The 23,221-nt window shown below is 36.0% G+C and overlaps 1 protein-coding gene across 2 annotated transcripts in view; it reads right to left on the bottom strand.

Annotated features, from left to right (window-relative positions):
* Nucleotides 1-23,221, bottom strand: part of USH2A (usherin) — a gene marked incomplete at both ends in the record, with an annotated part of 756,807 nt that overhangs the window by 203,386 nt on the left and 530,200 nt on the right. For both annotated transcript variants that reach the window (XM_079697601.1, XM_079697602.1), the window contains 3 exons: nucleotides 13,154-13,266; nucleotides 16,987-17,189; nucleotides 18,526-18,735. In XM_079697601.1, coding sequence (XP_079553727.1) covers nucleotides 13,154-13,266; nucleotides 16,987-17,189; nucleotides 18,526-18,735 — 526 coding nt within the window. The remainder of the gene's footprint in view (nucleotides 1-13,153; nucleotides 13,267-16,986; nucleotides 17,190-18,525; nucleotides 18,736-23,221) is intronic.

Below are 23,221 nucleotides of genomic sequence, written 5' to 3'. Positions count from 1 at the left end.
TTTAATGAATATTTATTAAGTACCTCCTATATGTCAAGCATTGTTCTATACTTACAAATAAACAAGACAAAGTTCCTTCTTTCATAAAGCTTACATTTTGCTGGGGGAAGGGGGGACAGTAAACAAACACATAAGTATATACAATATGTTACATTGGTTGCCTGAGAAGGCCTGGCTCTTCTGTGCAGAAATCCGAAAGAGGGGATGAAGCAAGTGAACAGGAGTTTCTAGGCAGAGGGAACAGGAGGTATAGGGGTTTTGAGACATCCATGCACAAGGCTTGTTGAAGGACAATCAAAGAAGCTAGTAGGACAGAGCTGGACTGAGCAAGAGAATGATGGAAAATGAATCAGGTGGGTGTTGAGAGTGTGGGTTTGGGGACTGCAGATCCTGTAGGGTTTTATAGAACATGGAAATAACTTTGGATTCATTTTTGAGTGCATTGGAAAACCACTGGAGATTTTTGAGCCACGGAGTGAAAGAGGAATGATTTACTTAGTGAAGAGTGACAATTAAAATCCACCCCCAGTCCACACCTGAACATTCTCAAGGCTGAGACTCAGAGAAACTGGAAGCACTTGCTTCTCCTGGTTGGTACTTCCTGAGATGCAGAAATATCTAAGCCCAATTTGCAGCTATCCCTGGAGGGAAGTATAGAAAGGAGTTTGGGGCAGCTTGACATGGGGGTTGGCAGCCTATATGACCACAGAAAAGGTGCTTGCTTCTCAGTTAGAGAATTCTAATGGCCAGATATTGTCTGGAGCCGCTCTAATGATAGGCTAAGACAAGACTGCCACACCGTCGATCTTTAGCATGGTGCACATGAGTGCATTTCCTATGAGCCAGTGGATGCCTTGCAAGATGGCTAGGCTTGAGCTCCCTTGAAGTTACACTGACCATGATGGTGGGTTTTTGGGGGAGGGGGCTCCAGCAAGAAGAGTGTTTGGTGTGTCCTGCTCTGTTGGCACCATAGATCAGTTGCAGAGGACAACACTCATGTGAGAGAGCGTGGCTTTGGGGAGATCCTCATGGGTTCTCTCAAGGAAAGTATACAGTTGTTCAAAAAAGTGCCACCTTCCACAGAGAGGGCTTGGATGGCTATCCAGTGATGGAAGTAAAATAGTAACATTGGGAAGAGGCACATTTGAATGAAAGGGAATAGGCAAGAAAGAGCAAGGAGGGAGAAACGGCAAACTGGGATCAGGTCTGAGCCTGTGAAATGGTGGAATATTTGAACTACATGTGAGCTTAATATTTTGCTGGAGATGGAATGGACTTTTTTTTTCTTTAATTTTTGCTAGACTCTTTCTGGCCACACTGCACGGCATACAGGATCTTAGTTCCCTGACCAGGGGTCAAATCTATGATGCCCCCTGCAGTGGAAGCATGGAGTCCTAACCACAGGACCACCAGGGAATTCCCAGAATGGACTTTTTAATACTTGATCATGAATCTTAATGACTAAAATGAGACTCATAACTAAAAAATAATGTGAAGGCCATAAGGTATTCCTGAAAGGTTTTTCAAGAGTTGGGGAAAGGACATCCAAAATATTATGTTTAGGCGGCAAGTGGTAGGCAAAAAGTAAAGACTTTCCTCCTTGTATCTCACTGCATTAAGACAAGTACATCAACATAAATGATAAAGCATGAGCTAGGGTTGTGGTGGTGGAAATGGAGAAGAGGAACAGCTATGAGAAGATGCTCCAAAAGAAAATACACTAAAATTGATATGGAGTGAAATCAGGGGATTAAAAGAAATCAAAGCTAGATGTCTGCGATCATATGCAAGGTGGTGGTGCCTTTGCAGAAATGGATGTTGGAAAACTTGGGTTAGATGAGAATTAAGGCTTGAGGTTATGGAAGTGATGGGTGCCTATCATTACAGAAAATCAATAGGCGATTGAATATATGGGACTGGAGTTTAGGGAGAAAACTGGGACAGAGATCTTGAGACATCAGTATGATGAAAACTGTGAGAATATCTGAACTATTTGAGTAGCGGAGGGAGTCTTTCTGTTGAGGACACCCACAATTAATGAATGGAATTAGAATGAAACCAATAAAAGAAACCAATGAGTGATCAGGGAGCCAGGGATAAAGCGGCAGTTAAAGGTCAAAGTGAATTGGGAGGAAACACTGGATTTTGTTGAGATGCACAGAAAGGCCTCTCAAAAGCTTAGTGATTGAGCTGCTTCTGTGGGAACTGAAAAATGTCAAGAAGTTAAAAGGACTTTGGGAAAGAGAGGGAAGTGAGAAAATGGAAATAGTGCTGGCAGCATCTTAAGAATAAGCTCAATATTCTGTAAGGTCTCCTAATCAAACACTGAGTTGGATGATCAGAATTCACTGGCCATCAGAACTACTATTTCCTGAAAGCCATTATGATTATCAGACTATTGACTGGATATGTACATCAGTTCTAAATACACTCTAAATGATTTCTTTCGAGAGGTCTTCCCATATCCTTCAAAGACTCAAGTAGACAATTCCAGTCCAAGTTAAAAGCTGTCTCAAGTTATCCATACTGGCGAGAAGGGGAGTTGAGAATATGGATGAAGAAGTGATCTGACATTCTACATCTACAGCCCAGCATACTCCCCATTTAAAAAAATAAAACATGGCTCAAAAAATGTTTTTAATTGTAAAATTATTACTTCAGTATTCAAGTTATCAGTCACTGAAAAAAATCAGAGAGGGAAAATAATGATAGAAGAGATTTCCTGATATCCAATGTCATAGTATAAAAATATAGAGGCCTCAAAGTTTCACCCAAATTTGGTGAGGCAAAAAGGGGAAAGTTCTTTTTCCACAAGCTATGACCTGTCATGCCATCCTCAACCCCCAGCTAGGTACTTTGAAAAGCTAGGGGGATTTCTAAATGAAGATAGTGGTTTAACCTTCATTTAGAGACACAGACCCTGTGCTGCTATCATAAGGAAGCTGGTGTGTAAAAATATCATTTATGTCATTCAGGAGCTTGAGGCAAATTTTTAAACAATTATTTGTGAATGCTACAAAGACATTATGCCTCAGCCTTCTCATCAATAATACAGCCCCAAACTGATTTGGAACTGTAAAAACTGCCATGGATCCCATTAAAGGCAATGAGACACATGATCTGTGTTCTCTCTTTCTGCTTTCCCTTGAGCTTCATGCCTGGAAATCATGCATCTTGGAATAGCAGTCCAGTCATGTAATAAAAACTCTTCCTTGTTTATGTTCTTTTCTTAGCTTATCCATTTATGGAGAATAAATAAGTGAACTTCAGAGGCAGCCCAGTACCCAGTAAAGCTGTCAGTTGCAGTGTTTGTCATATTTCAATCAAAGCCAGAGCCAGCTAGCTATCTTCATCCAGTGCAGTCTCTACATTCTCAAGGACCAGAATTAATGAATTAGCTATTGATTAAATTCTACTCTAGCAAATCCACCAAGGCAAATAAATGAACTACCCAGGGCACGTGTAGGCCACGGCCAGACATGTCTGGGTTATCGATCAGTCGTTAGCATTCTTTGGGGATATAGAAGCAGCTGATGATAATATGACAAGTATGGAAAATGTGATGTAGAAACGGAGTTTGTTTCTGGAGGAGTAGCTTATAAAACTAGAAGGTTTCATCTGATCTTTCTAAATACCTTTGTGTGCTATGGCATCTTTGGTTTATATATAATGGGGAAAACATGTGTAAGTGCTTGTACTAAAGATGTTGTAGTCAAAAGCAAGGTATAGGTTAAGGCCAAAGATGAAAATGACATGCTCCATGCTTATAATCAAACAGGCTGGTAAGCTATTGGTATATGTTACGAAAATATGTAAAAGTTAAAATTTGCTGATGACTGCTTTTTACCAAAAATAAACAAAGATTCTAAGAAATATGTGTCTTATTAGAAACCAAAATATTCTAAATGCTATAGAAGTAAACCCTGTCTACTGACATTTATCTGGAAGGATTTCACATTTGATTTTGCATGTTGCTAATATAAAAGAGATTTTCTTAAACCAAAATAGAAACATAACTAACAAGTATACACTGCCAGAAGTATAATGAAATTACACAAACAATGACATGCACACAGGAGGCTAACTGCTTTGCTGTTGGTGTAATTTTGATTAATGGCTTGGCGCCTATATTTGCTCATTAGAGTCTTGCCTTTGGAAAATGTTGCCGTGCTACAATAGATCAATTTAAGAAAGGAAAGATTGTACATGCCAATATTTGGTTGTGAATGATTTCCGTCAGTTTTTTTGCTGTATCTTTGACCAAAAAGAAAAAAAAAAGGAAATAAAGTTGCCAAAGGCATTGGAATAAAGAAAAATATGGAGGGGTTCGTACTTTCTGTGCTGGTCAACATGGAGAAAGCCAGTTATAGCCTCTCTCTCCCACTGATTACTGCTAAAAAGTCTGCTCTAATTACAAAAAGCAACCACTCAAGGACTCTGAAAAGTTAACAATAGAGGCAGATCGGGAGGGGAGCCAAAACTTAAAGAGCAAACATTACAGGATGCGTTTCCCATTGTTTCCCCCCTTTGTTTGTCTCCCATCTTTAACCCAAGAGCAGCCCCAGTGTGGAACCGAGCACTGGGCAAGCAAAATCTATGCGAGGAACCCGATCTTTCTGGCCAGAGTACAAGAAGGCCTTGCAAGCCAAAGGGTATGATGGGTATTCCTGTTTCGTTTTATTTCCTCTTTTTCCTCTCTTTTTTCCTGCTCTGAGGATGATTCCAGCCAAGGAGCTGCATGATGGCAGTCCTGGCCAAATGAGAATCTAAAATCCTGAGAAAAAACAAGCTGTCTGACCAGAGGAATCACGGGAAGCACCCCTGTGGTCCAAAATCTCATTTATTTTTTCCTCTATTTTCTCTCTAATCTCACTGTCCCCCAAACAACCTCATTTATGTAAACTGTGAGGTATATTGGGTGGCTAAAATTACAAGAGAAACCATGTCTTTCTAGCCAAAAATTTGGGAAAGGAAGTCCAAGTGATGTGAAAAACATGGGGGAAATCTCAGAGAAGAGAAAGCTAGGCAGTCTACTAATTCTATACATGAACCAATACAAGTTCTAACTCAACTCCAAGCTGCACATGCATGGTTGCCTCACAGGCAAAGGAAATCTGAGCATTGTAGCAAAGACTTTGAGATCTGAACCATTACATAATCCCCCAACTAAATACCAGATTAGCCACTGAGAGGTGCATGCATGAGGCAGATATAAAGCAACACAGCAAAGCTTTTGAAAGATGAACTAATATTACAGCCACTGACCACATAAGCCAAGACAGAATTTTCAGTCTGAAGCTAACCAGTTGATTGCCTGTTGAAACAAACAAAAACTCCAACCTTCTTCAGAGGATTTTAACAGGACTCAAATCACACCCTGATATTTAAAATATTCAGGATACAATCCCAAATCACTCAAAATTACACTAATCCAAAGAAAGCTGGAGTGGCTGTATTAGTATTAGACACAATATACATGATGACAAGAAAATTATCAGGAAGAAAAAGGAATATTACACAATGGTAAAAGGATCAATTTACCAAGACACAACAATCTGAAATATATATACACCTCATAAGAAAGCAACAAAATACATGGGGCAAAAACTGATAGTTCTAAAAAAGAAATAGATAAGCCCACAGTTATATTTGGAGATTTCAACATGCCTCTCACAATAATTGATAGAACAACCAGGCAGGAAATCATTAAGTGTATAGATGACCTGAACATCACTATCACTCAACTTGACCTAATTGACATTTATAAAATGCTCTAACAACAGCAGAACACACATTCTCCTCGAGTACACATAGAATATTCACCATGATAGATCATATTATAGGCCATAAAATAAACCTTAACTAATGTGAAGGAACTGAAATCATAAAACCATGTTTCAGATCATAACAGAACGGTACTAGAAATTCACATTCACAACTTATCTGAAAAACCTCCAAATATTTGGGAATTAAGCAAACCACTTCTAAAATAATTCATGAGTCAAAGCAGAAGTATTAAGAAAATTAAAAAGTATTTTGAACTAAATGAAAGAAAATGCAACATTTCAAACTTTCTGAGATTCACCTGAAGCAGGGCTTAGAGGAAAGCTCATAACTTTATATGGTTCTAGTCAAAAAGAAGAAAGATCTCAAATCAATATTGTAAGCTTTCCTCTCTAAGAAACTGGAAAAGAAGAGTAAGATAAATCCAAAGCAAGAAGAAGAAAAAAATCAATAAAGAGCAGAAATCAATGAAATGGGAAACATAAAACAATAGAGAAAAAGCAATAAAACCAAAAGATGGTTCTTTGAAAAGATCCACAAAATTGATAAAACTCTAGACTGATTGACTATGAAAGAAAGAAGACACTTATTAGTTATCAGAAATGAAAGAATGCAAATAAACCCAGACTCTACAAACATTACAACTTTCTCCCCATAAATTTGATAAATTTGGTGAAATTAACCAATTCTTTGCAATCACAAGATTACAGATCTCACTCAAGAAGAAACAGATACCTTGAATCATCCTACACTATTAAGGAAATTAAATTCTGAGTAAAATACCTTTCAACAAGGAAAACTCTAGGCAAAGGTGAGTTTCACTGGTGAATTCTACCAACACTTAAGAAATAAATACCTTTTCACACAATCTCTTCCAGAAAATAGCAGAGGAGGGAATATTTTCCAACTTATTTTATGGGGCCAGAATTACCATGTTACCAAAACCAGGCAAAGACATTACAAGAAATAAAAACAGTTCAATATATTTTATGAGGATAGTCATAAACATCCTCAATAAGATAACAGCAAATTGCATGTATAAAAAGGAAAATACATCACAACCAAGTGGGGTTTATCCAGATAACACAGACTAGTTAATTATTTGAAAATCAATCTATATAATTAACCATATTAACAAATTATATGCAAAAAAGGCATTTAACAAAATTCAATATCCATTTATGATAAAAACTCTCAGCAACTAGAAATAAAAGAGAAGACTTCAACCCAATAAAAGGTATCTCTAAAAAATTCATAGGTAACATGACATGTAATGGTAAAAGAATAGGAACAAGCCAAGGGTGTCTGCCTTATTGAATGAGCCAAGGCAATAAGGCAGGAAAAAGAAGTAAAAGACACACAGATTGCAAAGGAAGAAATAAATTGTTTCTTTTTGCAGAGGATCTAGGAGACCCAGGGAATCTACAAAAAAGCTCCTAAAAGATCCTAAAACTCATAATGAGTTTAGTATAAGGTTGCTGCATACAAGGTCATTATACAAAAATTGTGTTTCTACACCCTAGCGATAAACAATTGGATTTCAATGTTTTTAAAGAACCATTAAGAGTAGTACTCCCCAAAATAAATAGTAGGTATAAATCTAATGAAATATGTGTAGGATCTGAACACTGAATTCTACAAAACACTGATGAAATAAATGAAAGAGGATGCAAATAAATGAGCAATATGCTGTATTTATGAATTGGAAGATGTGGTATTGTTAAGGTGTCAATTCTCCCTGTATTGAACTATAGATTAAATGCACTCCTAATCAAAATGACAGAAGGATTTTATAGATATTGACAAGCTGATTCTAAAATTTATATGGAAAAGCAAAGTAATGAGAAAGGTCAGAAAAAGTTTTTAAAAAGCTTAAAGTTGGAGAACTCATAATACATGATTTTATAACTTACTGTAAAGCTACAGTAATTAAGATTGCATGATACTGGTAAATGAATATGCACATTGATAAACTGAACAGAATAGAGAGTTCAAAAATGACCTATAAAAAAATGACCTATTAAATGTGTTAAATTGATTTTGACAAAGGTCTAAAAGCAGTTCAAAGGAGAAGATATAGTCTTTCCAACAAATTGTGTTGGAAAAATTGGATATCCCTATGCAAAGATGTTAACCTTGACCCACACCTCAGTTTATAGAAAAATTAACATAAAATGAATCACAGACATAAATTCAAAATGTAAACATAAGAAACTTCTAGTAGAAAAAATAAGAGGAAATATTTGTGACTTGACTCAGGTAAGGATTTCTTAGATACAACACCAAATGCACAGTCCATGAGTGAAAAAAGTGATAAACTGAACTTTATTGAAATTTAAAATTTTGCTCTAAATAAAAACAATTAAGAGAATGAAAAGACAAGCCATAAATGAGAGGAAAATATTTGCAAATCATATATCTGACAAAAAATTCAAATCCAAAATATACTTTAAAAATATGAACTCAACAATAAGAAAGCAACAAATACAAGTAAAAAATTAATAAAGTATTTGAAAAAGCACTTCATCAAAGGAGAAAACAAATGCCGAAAAAGCATTTGCAAAGATGATCAATATCATTAATCATCATGGAAATAAATGTAAATTAAAACCATAATGACACACCACTAAACATCTATTAAAATAGCGAGAGAGAGAGAGAGAGAGAGAGAGAGAGAGAGAGAGAGAGGAAAAATTCTTGCAGAATATCAAGTTCTAGCAAAGATGAGAAGCAACTGGAATTCTCATACAATGCTAGTAGGAATGCAAGATGTTACAGTCACTTTGGAAATTGGTTTGGCAGTTTCTTTTTTTTAAATTAATTTTTATTGGAATATAATTGCTTTACAATGTTGTGTTAGTTACTACTGTACAGCAAAGTGAATCAGCTATAAGTATACCTATGCCCCCTCTTTTTGGATTTCCTTCCCGTTTAGGTCACCACTGAGCATTGAGTAGAGCTCACTGTGCTATACAATAGGGTCTCATTAGTTATCTATTTTATACATAGGATCAATAGTGTATATATGTCAATCCCAATCTCCCAATTCATCCCATTCCTCACCTTTCCTGGCAGTTTCTTATAAAGTAAGTAAAGTATAAACTCATCCTATGATTCCACAATCCAACTCTTAGTTACTTACCCACGTGAAATGAGAATCTATGTTCACGTTATATACATAATGTTTATATCAACTTTATTCATAGTCACCAAGAACTGGAAACTACCCAAATGGTACACAAACTGTGGTATATTCATACAATGGAATACTATTCAGTAACAAAAATTACCAAACTATTAATATGTGCAATAACATGGATGAATCTTAAATGCATTATGCGGAGTGAAAGGAGCCAGGCTTAAATGGCTACATACTGTATAATTCCACTTATATGACAACATGGAACAGGCAAAATTATACAGAACAGAACAGAGCAGTGTTTGCTCAGTTTGGAGGAGGGTGGAGGAGGAAGGAAGTGGCTATAAAGGGGCCAGTGTGAAGAAATATTCTGACATAATGGAACAGTGTTATATCTTAATTGTACTGGTGTGCATATGTTTGACAAGTTCATATGTATTTGTCAAAACTTGTAAAACTGTGAAGCAAAAAAGAGTGTATTTTACTATATGTAAATTAAAAAACAAAATAAAAAAATTTAGACTATTAAAAAGTAAACAAATTTAGCAAACCCAGAATCTTTTTGGAAGTTTAATTCATTGTTAAAACTAGGCAGGTCTCTTCACACCCTTGTCAGTTTTTACAGAATCTATATTTTTTTCTATTCACCTGTCTTAAGTTGCCTCTCTGCTAATCCAAAACAATATCAGTTGATATCTGATGGAACTGATAAGACGAAAATGTTCTTTTTTTAATTCAGAATTTTAAGGGACTGTTTCATTGTTTTCTTAGCAATGAATGTTGCTGTTTATAGTCTGATAATGCCATTCAAATTCCCAATGCAGTATGTACACTATCTGTCTTTTCCTCCTAGAAGTTTTTTGGATGTGCTTTTTTTAACCTGGTATTTTGAAATTTCCTGATGATATCCCTTTATTGGCTCTTATTTCAATCACTGTGCTAGTATCTATAGTAGCTTTTAATCTACATACTGGTATCTTTGGTTCTGGGATATTGTCTTTTCCTTTTTTTGGTGGGGGGGCATATTTTCTTGTCATTTTTCTTTGATTATTTTCCCCCTTCTTTTTCCTCTGTTCTCTCTTTCTGGAAATCTTATTATCCAAATATTTGATTTCCTGGATTTTGAAACTTTTTCTTAAAAATTTCATTTGTATTAACATATTTGCTTTTTATTGCACTTTCAGAGACTTTACCTCAAATTTCCAATTCAGCTCTCACACTTTTAATTTCCATGAGGTACTCCTCCCCACCCCTCACATCCAGTTTTACTTTCTTTTTTCCAAGTAGGATTTTTTGGTGTTGTTTTATAGATAGAGGATGTCTTTTTATCCTCTAAGATTGTTATGGGTTTTTTCCTCATCCTGCGTTGTCCCTGTGTCTATTGAATTATTCCTCTGTTTTAATTTTGTTTCTTTTCATCTTTGAGATTAAAAAAAGATGACTAGAAGCTTTATATTGTATATGAGTGAGGTTTGTTGACTGATGTACTTTACTACTGTGTGACCAGGTGGTTAGCTACCTTTTCTGTTAGGTGATCCCTAACTGCTAGTTCCCGGAAGTATTTTATTTGGAGTCATTCAAACTTTTCCAGAGAAGAATGCCCTTCCTGTGTGGAAACATTTATGACTAGATATTTGTTTCTAAAAACAGAGCTGGGGAAAGCCACTGAGGTGCCATCATTCTAATTGTAGTCTACCACTTTAACATGATTTTTACCTTTGCCCCTCATCCCAGATTTCCACTGTGCCTAGTAGCCCTAATTCCTAAATACCTCTGTTTAGTTTCTTGAGAAAAAACTTCTAATCTCCTGGTGATGGAATATGCCAACATGGAGGAAGAGAAGTAGACACATGGATGAATAATACAGAGGTAGGCAACCTTGTATTCTGTAATGGCTAATTTTATGTGTTAACTTGACTGGGCCACAAGGTGCCCAGACATTTGGCTAAACATAATTTCTGGGTGTATGTGCAAGGTTGTTTCTGATGAGATTAGCATTTGAATCTGTGGACTCAGTAAAGCAGATTGCTCTCCATAATGTAGGTGGGCATATCACCCAATCAGTTGAGGGTCTGAATGGAATGAAAAGGTGAAGGAAGGGAGAGTTTCCTCTCTCTGCCTGACTACCTGACCTAATCAGTCTTCTCTCACTCTCAGACTTGGACTGGGATTTATACCATTGGCACCTCTAATTCTCAAAACTTTGGACCCGGACTGGAACTACACCCCCAGCTTTCCTGAGTCTTCACTTTTGGTTTTGTTTCTCTGGAGAACCCTGACTAATTACAGGTCCCAACCACTCTTCTGTACACTTTCAGCTTTGAACTTTACCCCATCTTCCTCTTCTTCACAATTCTGAAAGCTTGTTAAGTGCTCAGCCATTGAGGTTCTTGGCACAGCAAATTGGTTTGTTTTGTGTCATTATCTCCCTCTGCCAACCAACACTTTGGTTGTAAATTTTGCCACTGTACTAAGTCATTTGTCTCTCCCTGCCAAATACTGCTTTCAAAAATTGTGTGAAAATCTCTCTTCTGTTATTGTCATCTGCTTGGTTATTTTCCTTGCTCTTGTTGTACACCCTTTTTAATGTTTTTGCCACCAACTTACTATATTTGGGGATAAGCAGTCTTTAACCACAACTAAAAAATATTTTTTCTGTTATCATCTGCAAGCATCTTCTTAAAAAAATATCTCTGAGGCAGAGAAACATATGGGTATTTGCTCAATTTCTAAAAAAGCTTGCATATTATTTTTAGCTACATGTAAATATGTAATCTAAGACATATTCCCTTATGCCATTCACCTGAGCTTGAGTCATAGGGATGCTAACAGGCAAGAAATGTGACAACAACCACCCACCTACCTATACTTCTTCCTTGAGTTCTTTAAGAATGAACTCAAATGTCACATCTTTCATGATGCCTTCACTGATACTCATGGGTAGAGCTTGGGTTTTTTTTTAATGCACTTCTTGCACATTATAAGCTTCTGTTGTAGTGTTTCTCACACTGTTCTATAAATATTTGTTTAGGGCAGTGTCTCCCACAGTAGACTGGAACTGTGAAAATTTAGAACCATGTCTTATATTTCTTTGTATTACTTTCACTTCTTATATTATTATACACACAAGTGTGCTTGCTGAAAAAATAAATAAAGCTTTTTGGTATCCCTTAAACTTGACCATTTTCCCCCTACAAGGTAGGCAATTCTGTGGATAGGTGGACAAAATCTGCTGAGAGAATTATCAATTAATTAACATATCCTACATTAGATAGATATCATCATGTGTTTTATAGATGTACTCAAGAAAACAAGATATGACTTTTGCTCCGAACATCTAAGAATACAATTACTTGAGTTTTTCTAATTATTTTAATCACTAGTTCCCCAAATCAGTACAGATACTTTTGAACTGATTAACAAAAAAGACCTAGAAATTTCAATACATCATAAAGGAATCCTTCAGAATTGAAATATTTTATAACAGGTTGATTATTTTAGCCAGTGTGCATGTGTGTACATGGGGTGTGTGTATGTGTGTATGTGTGTGTAGATGAAGGGTGATTCATTTGGTTGGGGCAAAAGTATTATGTGGGAACACTCAGGTTTCTTTCTCTAGCCTTGATCTGATACAGAGAGATGAAAACTTAATATCACTTTTGGTTTGGGAAACTTGATGTTAAATCTTTTTCTTCTTATTGCTATTTTGAGTTGAAAAGAGGCTCACTTTCAAACTTTGATCACTGCTCAGCAACAAAAGTATACAGAAAAATAAAGGGATTCTATGAAGAATCTGATAAAACTGGTAACAGTTATCCAATAATTTATCTCCCGTAATTATTTTACAGATGTTTCTAGCTTTAGGGGAATCTGATATCTCTAATTCTAATTTTTTCAAAGAGATTAAGTTAGAAGGTAGTCATTCTAGTTAAAGTTGTATTATTTGCCTCACGAAAGGATTTACTGAAGGACAACTTTTCCATGCACTTCAGCATTTGTTCACAATTACTGAGTAAAAGGAAGTGGAGCTGGGCAATCAGGGATATCAAAGCTTAAATGTTAGGGGATGTGTCTATTGAAGATCAATACCTAATAATATCAAACATTTGATTTACACACATATTTATAGTAATCTACTAAATGAGATTGTCATGGCTGGGATGATACCTTTAATTTTTATTTTCATTGTTTATGATCAGTTCTTTAGATTAATTGAAAAAAAATTTATACCTTGAAGTGATGCCATGAATTGTGGGAGCTGGTATATCACTTGGACTATCTTCCATGGTGGTGATTTGGGTTCCATTGCTTTTCACACAGGCATATTTTGTGCAGACTTCAACCTGCAAATGTTAGTTTAGAAAAGAATTATTGCAAATACTTTCAAAATACAGATTGCCGATGGACTGAACCTCACCCCCCCTCATTTCAAAGGAGTCTCTTATAGTTCTCTACAGCATCTTAGGGTTTAATCAATCTTAATTTTTTATGTTAATTGAGTCTGGTGGGAAAGGTCAAAATAAAGCACAGAAATGAGCTCAGAACAATTGATCTAGTGATTCAAATGGTGATGTTTAGTTTCTGGTTCCAACCCTTCAGAAAGAGACAAACATATTCATCTATTTGGAGCACAGTTAAGGAAGGGAGGATGTTTAGGTGACAGTTGGCAAGCATAATATGTTATCACTGCATACTGCTCTCTGGATCTATAACAAGAGAGGGTAATGATGATATCTTCTGGAAGTCTTGACACTTTATAGCAAATAGCCTCAATGCTAATGTCTAATGGAAGAAAAATGAGGTCTAGGGAAGCTTTCCAATATGGCTGAGCTATTTTATATCCATTTGTTCCAGCTGCAATTGTATTTTTACCTTAATCACAGCAGAAACTCATCACTCACCCTTTAATTCTGCTACCTAATCTGAATAAAAACCGAGGAGGGTGGAATAACTAAAGATTAGAAATCAGGTTCATCAAGCATGAGTAACACAGAAGGAACATATTCGACAAGAGGGGGGGAGAGACAGATGAACATACAGGAGGTCGCTCGTGGACAATCTACAAAGCGACACCCTTCTGCTCTCCAGTAAAGTCTAAACCAAAGAGGAACTGAACTTTTTCCAATGCTAATTTACTTTCAGCATTTAATACATAAATGGAGGATACTAGATACTGATGAATCTTAAACACTAATCCTGAGCCTTTAAAGCAACACAGTTCTCTGAATTTCAACTGGCATTTGAGGAAAGACAAATGTGCTATGTGTTATACTTAGTAGCTACATCGCTTTGTTCATGGGGTAGTTTGCACCTAAATGGGAGTTTTTATAATGCTTTTGTGTGATTTATTTATGCCACATAGCATTTTGAGCTAATACTTAGTAGATATTTAAACACTGTCAAGGCTGTTTACTCTGAATATGTCCAATGAAACCTCAAACAACTTACAGGCAGATGAACTTAAAATATGCTTGCTATAATAGAATTAAGGACAATAAAACTTCATGCATATTGGGAAATATTTGACTATATGATGCATAGTGAGATAACTCAAAATCAACTCAACTGAATCTTTTATATGCCAAATATTATGATGGGTACTTGCACAGATAATTTTATTGAATCTTTACAACTCCACGTTCAGAAGTTTGTAAATGGAGGGGTCAGAGAAATCAGGGAATATGATCAAGCTGATAAGATATGAAATATCTGATTCAGGCTTTACTGTACCCTACTGTCTTATTATCTAAATAATAACCATAGCTTTAAGTTCTAAACTTAAGTGTATTTAAATGATTCTCCAGAAAGCTTTTACTTCGACTTTAGAGAAATGTGTCAATAGTTTCACTTCCTTGATAATGCAATATTCCAAGTCTCCATCTTTGGGGCATAAAAAGAGATAAAATTGAATTAAAAATGGAAATGCTTATTCCCTTTAAAAAGGAATATGTAAAATGATTCATTCAAAAAAGAAGATGCTTTGGTGCATCTACATGTCTGCTTTAAAATCAGTGGCTATTTTACAGAGGGGGTTAGTATAGAGAATCTTAGTTTTAAAGTATTAGGCATATCAGTTAAGTGCATATTTTAAATGGAGCCAAATCATCCTTGACATCAGAAATAAAAATCTTTGAAATTTGATATTCAAATTCCCAGTAATGCAACAACTATTTCAAGTGCAGCATTTCTGGATGGTGAAGAGCTTCATAAAAATACAGTTATGAAGGATAAGAACATCTTATAACAAAATTTAAGTGTTAGATTCTAATTTGGTCTTTCGTCTCCTCATCTGTTTCCATGTCCCAAATTGGATCAAAATGCACTCTCCTCAGGCCATTAGTGACTCAAACCAATAGGTCTGAGTGGAGCCTGTCAGAGTAGAACATGCCTGGAATGCTTACATGTCAACTCTTGCTCTATGGTTGGAAGGCTGATGCTGGATATGCATGCACAGCATCCAGGGATCTCACCCCCAGGATGTATTTTGAGTCCTATAAAGCAAATGAATAAGCTGCCTTTCAAGGGCTCTGTTGGCTTTCTCTGCCAGCGTCCCAAAGAGGAAAATACAGCAAATCCTTCATCACCTTCCTATACTAACCTTGTTCATAAAGTTATATTTCTATTTATTTTGAATGTGATTTTCATTTTATAATGTGATTGATGAGCTACACATATATATAGATTCACTCTAAGAGTCATGAAGAAAAATATCAGTCCACTGGTCCAGGCTAAGGTAACTCAGGTGGGTAGATGGGAATCATGGAACACAATGAAAAATAATCAATGTACATTTCTTCTTTTATGAAATATCTTTTTATGTCATTTTCTTAGGAAGCTAGGCCTAGTAGTGGAGAGGCTAATGCATTGGTTGTAGCCAGATGATTACATATGTTTCACCTTCAAATGTGTGGGAAAGAAGGGGCTGGGAAAATGTTCACTTAATGAACAGAGCCAGTGAAGTTTTCTGTGGTCAAATACAACTTCCACACCTAATATCTTCTGAAAAATATTTTAAAAGCTCTTATAGATTCTAGAAGGAACATAGTTTAGTTAAAATTTTACCAAATGGCAACCCTTCTCTCTAAACTTTGAGCTTCTGAAAAATTCTGTTTTTATCATTAATTTTTGCATTTGGCCTTGTTATCTTTTATATCCTAGTGCTCTGACAAGATTTCCAATTCCTTGAAGGTAAGTTCCTTGTTTTATATGCCTTAATATTCTTTATATTTTTTTCTACTTTTAAGATCAGTAGATCTCAAAGAGATCTAGGAGTTGGCTCTCAAATGGTCAATGCACTCTCTGAAATTGTATGTTAACTTTTGTCATATAAACATCAAAATATACACATTTTTCTAGGGCAGTGTGCACTGACTTCAACAGATTCTCAAAGAAGCCCAAGGGCAAAAAACTTAAATACAATTGCTTTCATATAGGTGAGGATCATTGAACATTTGTTGAAGGATGAACAGATATATTTCTTTCATCCTCAGATAAAATCTTTTAATATTTTTCATCTGCCATATATTCATTTATTTTTGTTATTGGTGTTGGGTTTAGAATCACAGAGTGCTAGAGGGGGGATAGAATGTTTTAAGTCATCTAGTCCTTTGCTCTTACAAAAGAGACAATCAACACCAAGAGAGGTTACATAACTTCTCTAAAGTTGTTACATTTAATAAGTAGCAGAAATAGGAGTAGAAAGAATATCTCCACAGTTACAGGCTAATTCTGGTTTTGTTATCAGTAAAAGAACCAGGAAAAAGGCAAGCTGCTTGGCAAGACTGACTGCAAACACATGATTTGCTTCCTTTTGCCAGTGACAATATCATCACCATCCTCATCACCATCACTTTCCACAGTCCCATTATCCCCTCTCCAGTGACTCGTGTGTTTGCCCGCAGCAAACAGATGTAATCCAGATCAATTTCCCTCTTTTCTCTCCCCTTCCCCACCAAATAAATCATGTGTAACCAAGATGGAAGGTATCCACTAAGAGACATAACCCAGCATGTTTTATTTAACACACCCATAAGTTTAACCTTCAAAAAAAACAACGTTCTAACCTGAATGTCATAGATCATTAAGGGAGACAGGTCTCTCAGAATGAAAGACCCAGGCACATTTATTCCAGTCTTGTAGAGCTGATTATTTACATAGACAGAATATTCAGTGACAACACCATTTGGGTTTGAAGGAGCTGTCCAGATGACACGTACAGCTGTACTGTTGATGATGACAACCTCTGGAGGAAGCATGCCCTGAGGCTCTGGAATTAAAGGAAAAAACTGAATAAACTCCAGCTGCCTCTGAAAAAGCACTTGTTAAACTAAATGCCGATTAGTATTTAGGTTGAGTGAAGGGTTTGTTGCTTATCTGCTTTCCTCTGATGAAGTTATCACAGTCTGTAGTCCTCTGTAAATTGGCTTATTATACTCTCAGTTAGAAACCATGAGAATTGGTGGTAAAATGCTTTATACCACCAGCGTAGTGCTAATCTTCAATACTATGTGACCAGCGGGATATGATGATAAATTATTCACCCATCTGCACCACTAACACATATCTATTATTTGTCTTTTTTCCCATTCCTGCACTTCTCCAAACCTCTCAGGGAAGGAAAAAAAAAAAAAAGAAAGAAAATTTGCTCCTTAAGCAAAAAAAATATAACTCAAATATATCGAGGCTGGTGGAACGTGAAAAATCATTTGATGTTACTAGCTTGTAACTCAAGCAATATGAAGCAATAATGCAATATTGTCATTATGTAAATGATGTGGAATGTTGATTACCATAGGTAATGATGAAATCTAACATTAGAAAAAAAATCTTGCTTGGCGTTAAATTATACAATTATTCAAGCATGTCAGAAATAACTATGCAAAGACCTATTTTTATCATAAGAGCCCATCTTAACTAGTTGAAAAATTGTCCTTGTGATCCATTCTATTTTATAAACAAAAGGTGTCAACCTTTGGCACCACGAAGGGGAATGGGTTCCACACTTAAAGTGCTCCGTTAATGACCTGGAACGCTGGCTTGGAGGTAATGATATTATAATGTTTATAATGAGACTTTAGAAACCAAAAAGATTAGAAAGACCATTCCAAACACATTTCAGATTCACAAGTTGCTTCCCTTGCTTCCTCCCCCTTGCTAACTGGCTTAGAAATGAGTCACAGGCAGTTTTTCTCAGTGGCTGAACTTCCACCTACCATTTCTGGTGACTCAGGGAGGACCCTCACTGTGCTTAGCTGTCGTCGTGAATAGCATCCTGCTTCTGAGAGCAATTCTTTAAAAAAAAATGTTTCTAAATGTCACCATGTATTGATGTGAACTCACCTCCCAACTAAGCATACACTGAAAAGAACAGGAACAAACTGGGCTAATATCCCATGATTGGAGCCCTGTGTCGCTGTCTCCACGGGACCACTTATTGATCTGCCACTTGACGACAGCCAGCACTTAAGCATTTTAGCTCCGACCCCCTTCCCTGCAACACCAGAAATTTTATAATGGAAGGATGACTGATCTCAGCCTCAGCGAGAATCAATCAATTGCATTCGCATCTCGGAAGCCAAGCATCCCTTGAAATCTGGACTCACCGCCGTCGCAAGTGGTTGCATGCAGCACTTCACTGTTGATGCTGGCAACTCCGTTGAAAACAGAGATAAAAATCCGATACTCTGTGTTTGGATTTAAGTGGCCAATGACATGAGAGTTTACATCTGGGAGGAGTTTTCGAGATTCATTGGCGGTAGCAGAACTCCAAAAAAGTGTATAATATTCAACATCACCTTGTAGGTCTTGAAAAGCTGTTAACAATGAACACAGGACACTGTAAATGTAGATGATATAAAAGGGTCTCGGGGGAAAAGACAGAGAATACACTCTATCATTAGCTATTCCTAGAATGAGAAAAGGGAAAACTTATGGAATTTTCCTTAGAGGGGTGCTGGGTTTTACCTTTTCTAAACAAAGGTGATTCCACCCCCATCTCAGAATTAATTGCACAGAATCTTAACTTTATAGGAAAATAAACTTTTAAATATTTTAATTATGCTATTGGATTGGCCAAAAAGTTCATTCGGTTGGTGAATACATTGTTCAATAAAGTTCTTGGTGAAAATGAAAACTGTATCTTTTATTTTCACTTAAAACCAAATGAACTTCTGGGCCAACCTAATATTTATAAGTATACAACTAATCTTCAAAACTTTGATATAATACTTATGAAAGGAAATTGAATAAAATAAAAATATGCAGTACAGGGAAAAACTTCTGTTCATAAGTAAAAGTCCTAGAGAGAACTCTATGCTAATACAAATGAGGGCACATCCTGACACAGATTCTAAAACCTGAGGAAGTTTTTCACTTGCTAACAAAATCTGCTAAATGATACCTGGAAGAATGTTTAGATAGATACCCTGTTATGTGCACCGTTGATGTAGCAGAGTGAAGTAGTATGCTCTCCTTAAAGATTCACTCAGTAGGATCCTAGGATGATACCTGAATTTTGATCAAGGCTCCCATCCTTTTCTCCTAGTTCACTGTTGTCTGTATGATGTAGACAAGCTCTTAAAGGATGCCAAAATCAATCGCTTACTGTCTCACAAATATAACTCATCAATTCCTCAGCCCTTGTCCTTTCAAAGACCAGTTTGTTTTCTTTTTCCTTTCACCCAATTTCTCCATTCTTGCACTAAGTTCTTCTCATGATTTTCCTATTACGATGCTTTAAAAAGAAGACACACAACACTCAGATTTTCTTAGGTAGAAACTAGTATACTGCTCTGCTTCCATTAGCATTATTTTTGAAGACCTTAAGCAGGATCTATTACCTTGATCTGTGTTAGGGTTGGAGGTTGGAGTTTTGTATGTAAAAGCTCCTAAAATTGTATGTAAAAGCTTGTGTTAACACTGTCCTGCAGCACTAAGCAAGGATGGGGAGGGAAAGGTGGCATTTCTCATTATAGTTATTGAAGTACAGTGTCTCTAATATGTGAGATCCTGGCGTACGGCCATGAAAAGGAATATGGTTTTGGGAACTGCATGACTTTCTTTTAAGAACCCCTGTTCATTAAGATCTTGGGGGGTCTTACATCAAAACTGAATGCTGGTTTGATTTTTAGTTTTTGTTTGTTTCCTGAGCACACTACCACTTTGGCCTAACATCCAGCAACAGTTAAAAACGTTTGGTACGCCGGTATAGTTGAAAGAGTTTATAGTAAGAGATGTTTAGCAACTACTTTGGAAAACTCTGGAGATTGAGATGTCTCTTTTCTCTGATGTCGCAAAACGTAAGCATCTTTAATAATGAGGTCATTATAATGCATTGTCAGGAACTGGCTATTCGTGTCCATTGATATTTTCCCAAATGATAATATTTGTCAAGTACAGCAAAGTCACTGGTTCTGTGAGGGCAAAAGTTCCTTCTATCATTAGAATTATTTTCTGCTGCCCTAAAGTATGATTCCTCATTAATTTATGGCAGCTAAGATATAATAGAAAGTCTGCTAGATTTGAAGTTCTTGTTGTATTTTAGTTTGTTACATGAGCGCACCGGTTAGAAATTCAAGCCCTAAAGATATAGTATTAATGAAATGCTTTCAAATTCTACTCAGAAATATAAATGGATTTTACCATGGTTAAATGTGCCTGATATATCTTCTATCAAGTTCCAGGGAATGGACCTGTGTATATACACTGAAAATATTGGGGCTAGCACCATACGTTCAAGATGAGCAAAGATCATATGACAGTATCTGGATGAAACGTCATTAAATGTCCATTCTTAGCCATGCGCATACGTCAACCCCCTGAAATAGAACAGAATCTGTTGTCCCAAAGAAGAAAGGAAAAGATGGGGTTCAGTTCCATTGCTTCCATCTTACTCCATGGGATGAGACTCTTCTAACCAGAAACAGGAAGCATTGCTAGGCAACGTGGGCCAGGTTTCTGCACTGCCCTGCCTCTCGCCATCTGCTTCAACATTCCTCTTTCTTCCTTCATTGACATTACAGTGCAGAGTCCAAAACACAGAAAAACAGTAGAAACACATTAAATAGATTAAATGATCTTCATATTCCTAGTCATACTGTGATAAGTTCAGGGAGCTGTACATGCAAAGGAGTGTCTTTTTACATTGTTCAAACAGGGTTTTCAAATTTCAGTGGGCTCTAAGTCAGTGAACCAGCTAAGAAACAGAAGATACATCCTCATTTCCACTGGCCAACACACAATTCAAGGTTGCTGACCTTGAGGAATGCTGTTAGAACTGAAATAGCTGGAATAAGGAGACGAGCAAATTTCACCCTCCCTGTGGATTGGTAAAAACTGGACCTGAATATATTTCTCTTTTTGAAAAGAGAAAAACATGAATTACAAGGGTTCTTGATAGTATAAGATAAGGGAAACACTGTCCAGAACCTCCAAAAGTAGAATTTGTTTTTCATATACTACTTCTATACAAATAAGATGAAATCTTTATAAAACATTTGCATGACGTTTTTAAAAATAACAAAAGGGACATGCCTTTGTGCAAAAGGTGCTCTAGGAAACAGGTGACTGTTTCATGGAAAGATAGACATGAAGACATGAAGATATTAAATGACCTTCTTAAATAAGAAAGGAAAGTAAGGAAACATAAAAACCAATGGCAGAATTAAAATCTACATTGAAAGCAGAAAAGGACAGAGTTAAAAATGTAGGACAGGAAGAAAAGAAAGAGGAAAATGACTAAGAAGAAATCAGTGAATGTCAAAATTATAGATATTGAGAACAGAGAATGAAAAAAATTTAATTAACTTGACAAATAAATGGAATAAATAATCATGGATATAAAATATCCCATAAAACCTGACCCAAAATGAAGGTTTATGTCTATAAATTGAATAGATTAATATAGTTTTGGCTAAAATAATGGCAATATATCCAAACACAGGCATATCATGGATCATTATGACATTTCTCAAATAAACTAAAAATTAAAATATCATCTACAAAGGAGAAAAAAAAATCAGGCAAGTTTCAGACTTCTCTGGAACAACAAATTTGGAAGACAATGGAAAAATTTCAAGAAGTTTTGAGGGAAAATATTTTGATCCAAGAATTCATACACAGCTAAGTCATTATTTATGTGCAAATACAGCAGAAAGATTTTCTTATATAGGTAAAAATTAAGAGAATGTGCAAGGACAACAGACAAATGTTCTTATTTAGGCAGAAGTTAAGAGAATATATAGCTCATTTATTTAACTTATTTAACTTTAATTATAAAAAATTTCCAATGATGTTATCTAGAAGACAAAAAGATGAATCAAGATCCAGAACTTAAGATTAGGGAAGTTTAAGAATTGATGATAAAATATCAAAACTAGAGAAGTTAATTATGTAAAATGATTATATAATAATTTATAAACCAAACATTGAAAGTGGCAGGTGAGAAGGGCAAGGAAAGTAACACTACACTAAATTCTTGATCATACATAAAATAGAGAGACACAGAAAAATAAAGACATCACTAACTACTAGCAGCATTAACAGGCTAAATAGCAATTAAACTTTAAAAATCACTACAGAAAAGTTGTGGTAAAAATCCCTAGCACTCACTGATACCCATGTGTCTCTCTTCTTGTCAAATAGGTAGACTACGTTTCCTGGGCTCCTTGCATCTGGGTGAGGTCACGTGGCCAGTTTGTGCCATTTTTGGACTGAGGTGTTAAAGACCAATTGATCATCTCTGATTGTCTCTAGTTTTCCCAGCAAGAGAAGGACCTCAAGGCTTGAAGGAATGTGGATGCACTGCATGGAAAGAGCCAAGGTCCTTAAATGACCCAGGACAGTTTAGAAAACGATAAGGAAGAGATATAGATAAAAGTCCGAGTTTTGGTCTTGGGTCTTGTGTGAATCCTAGGAATCAAGATGAAAACATAGGAGTAATTATGGGATGGAGGATTTGAAAGGTATTGTTTCACTTGAGACTTCTTGAGTTTGAAGTGTTTTTGTGGCCACCGGGTTTACTTCAAAATTAAAGTGTGAATATCTGTAGAGTTATACATATACTTTGGAGTTAAGCTCTGAATACTAACTTGTGTTTGAAGCAGCAGGATGGTATGAGGATTTCCTATGAGATTATGGTAAATACATGTACATTGGGAAATATTTCTCAGGTATTCTAATCCTGTTCTCAGTAACCCATATTTTATAGACCACAGACATTTATAAGTAGGTATTGCTCTAACTGTAGCATATCAGGTCAACCTCAGTGAGTTGAAGAAGAGGGTTATAAACTTTGGATAA

Source organism: Hyperoodon ampullatus (genome assembly GCF_949752795.1).
Source record: "Hyperoodon ampullatus genome assembly, chromosome: 2".
Lineage (NCBI taxonomy): Eukaryota > Metazoa > Chordata > Mammalia > Artiodactyla > Ziphiidae > Hyperoodon > Hyperoodon ampullatus.
This window is presented reverse-complemented; position numbering and strand designations above follow the sequence as displayed.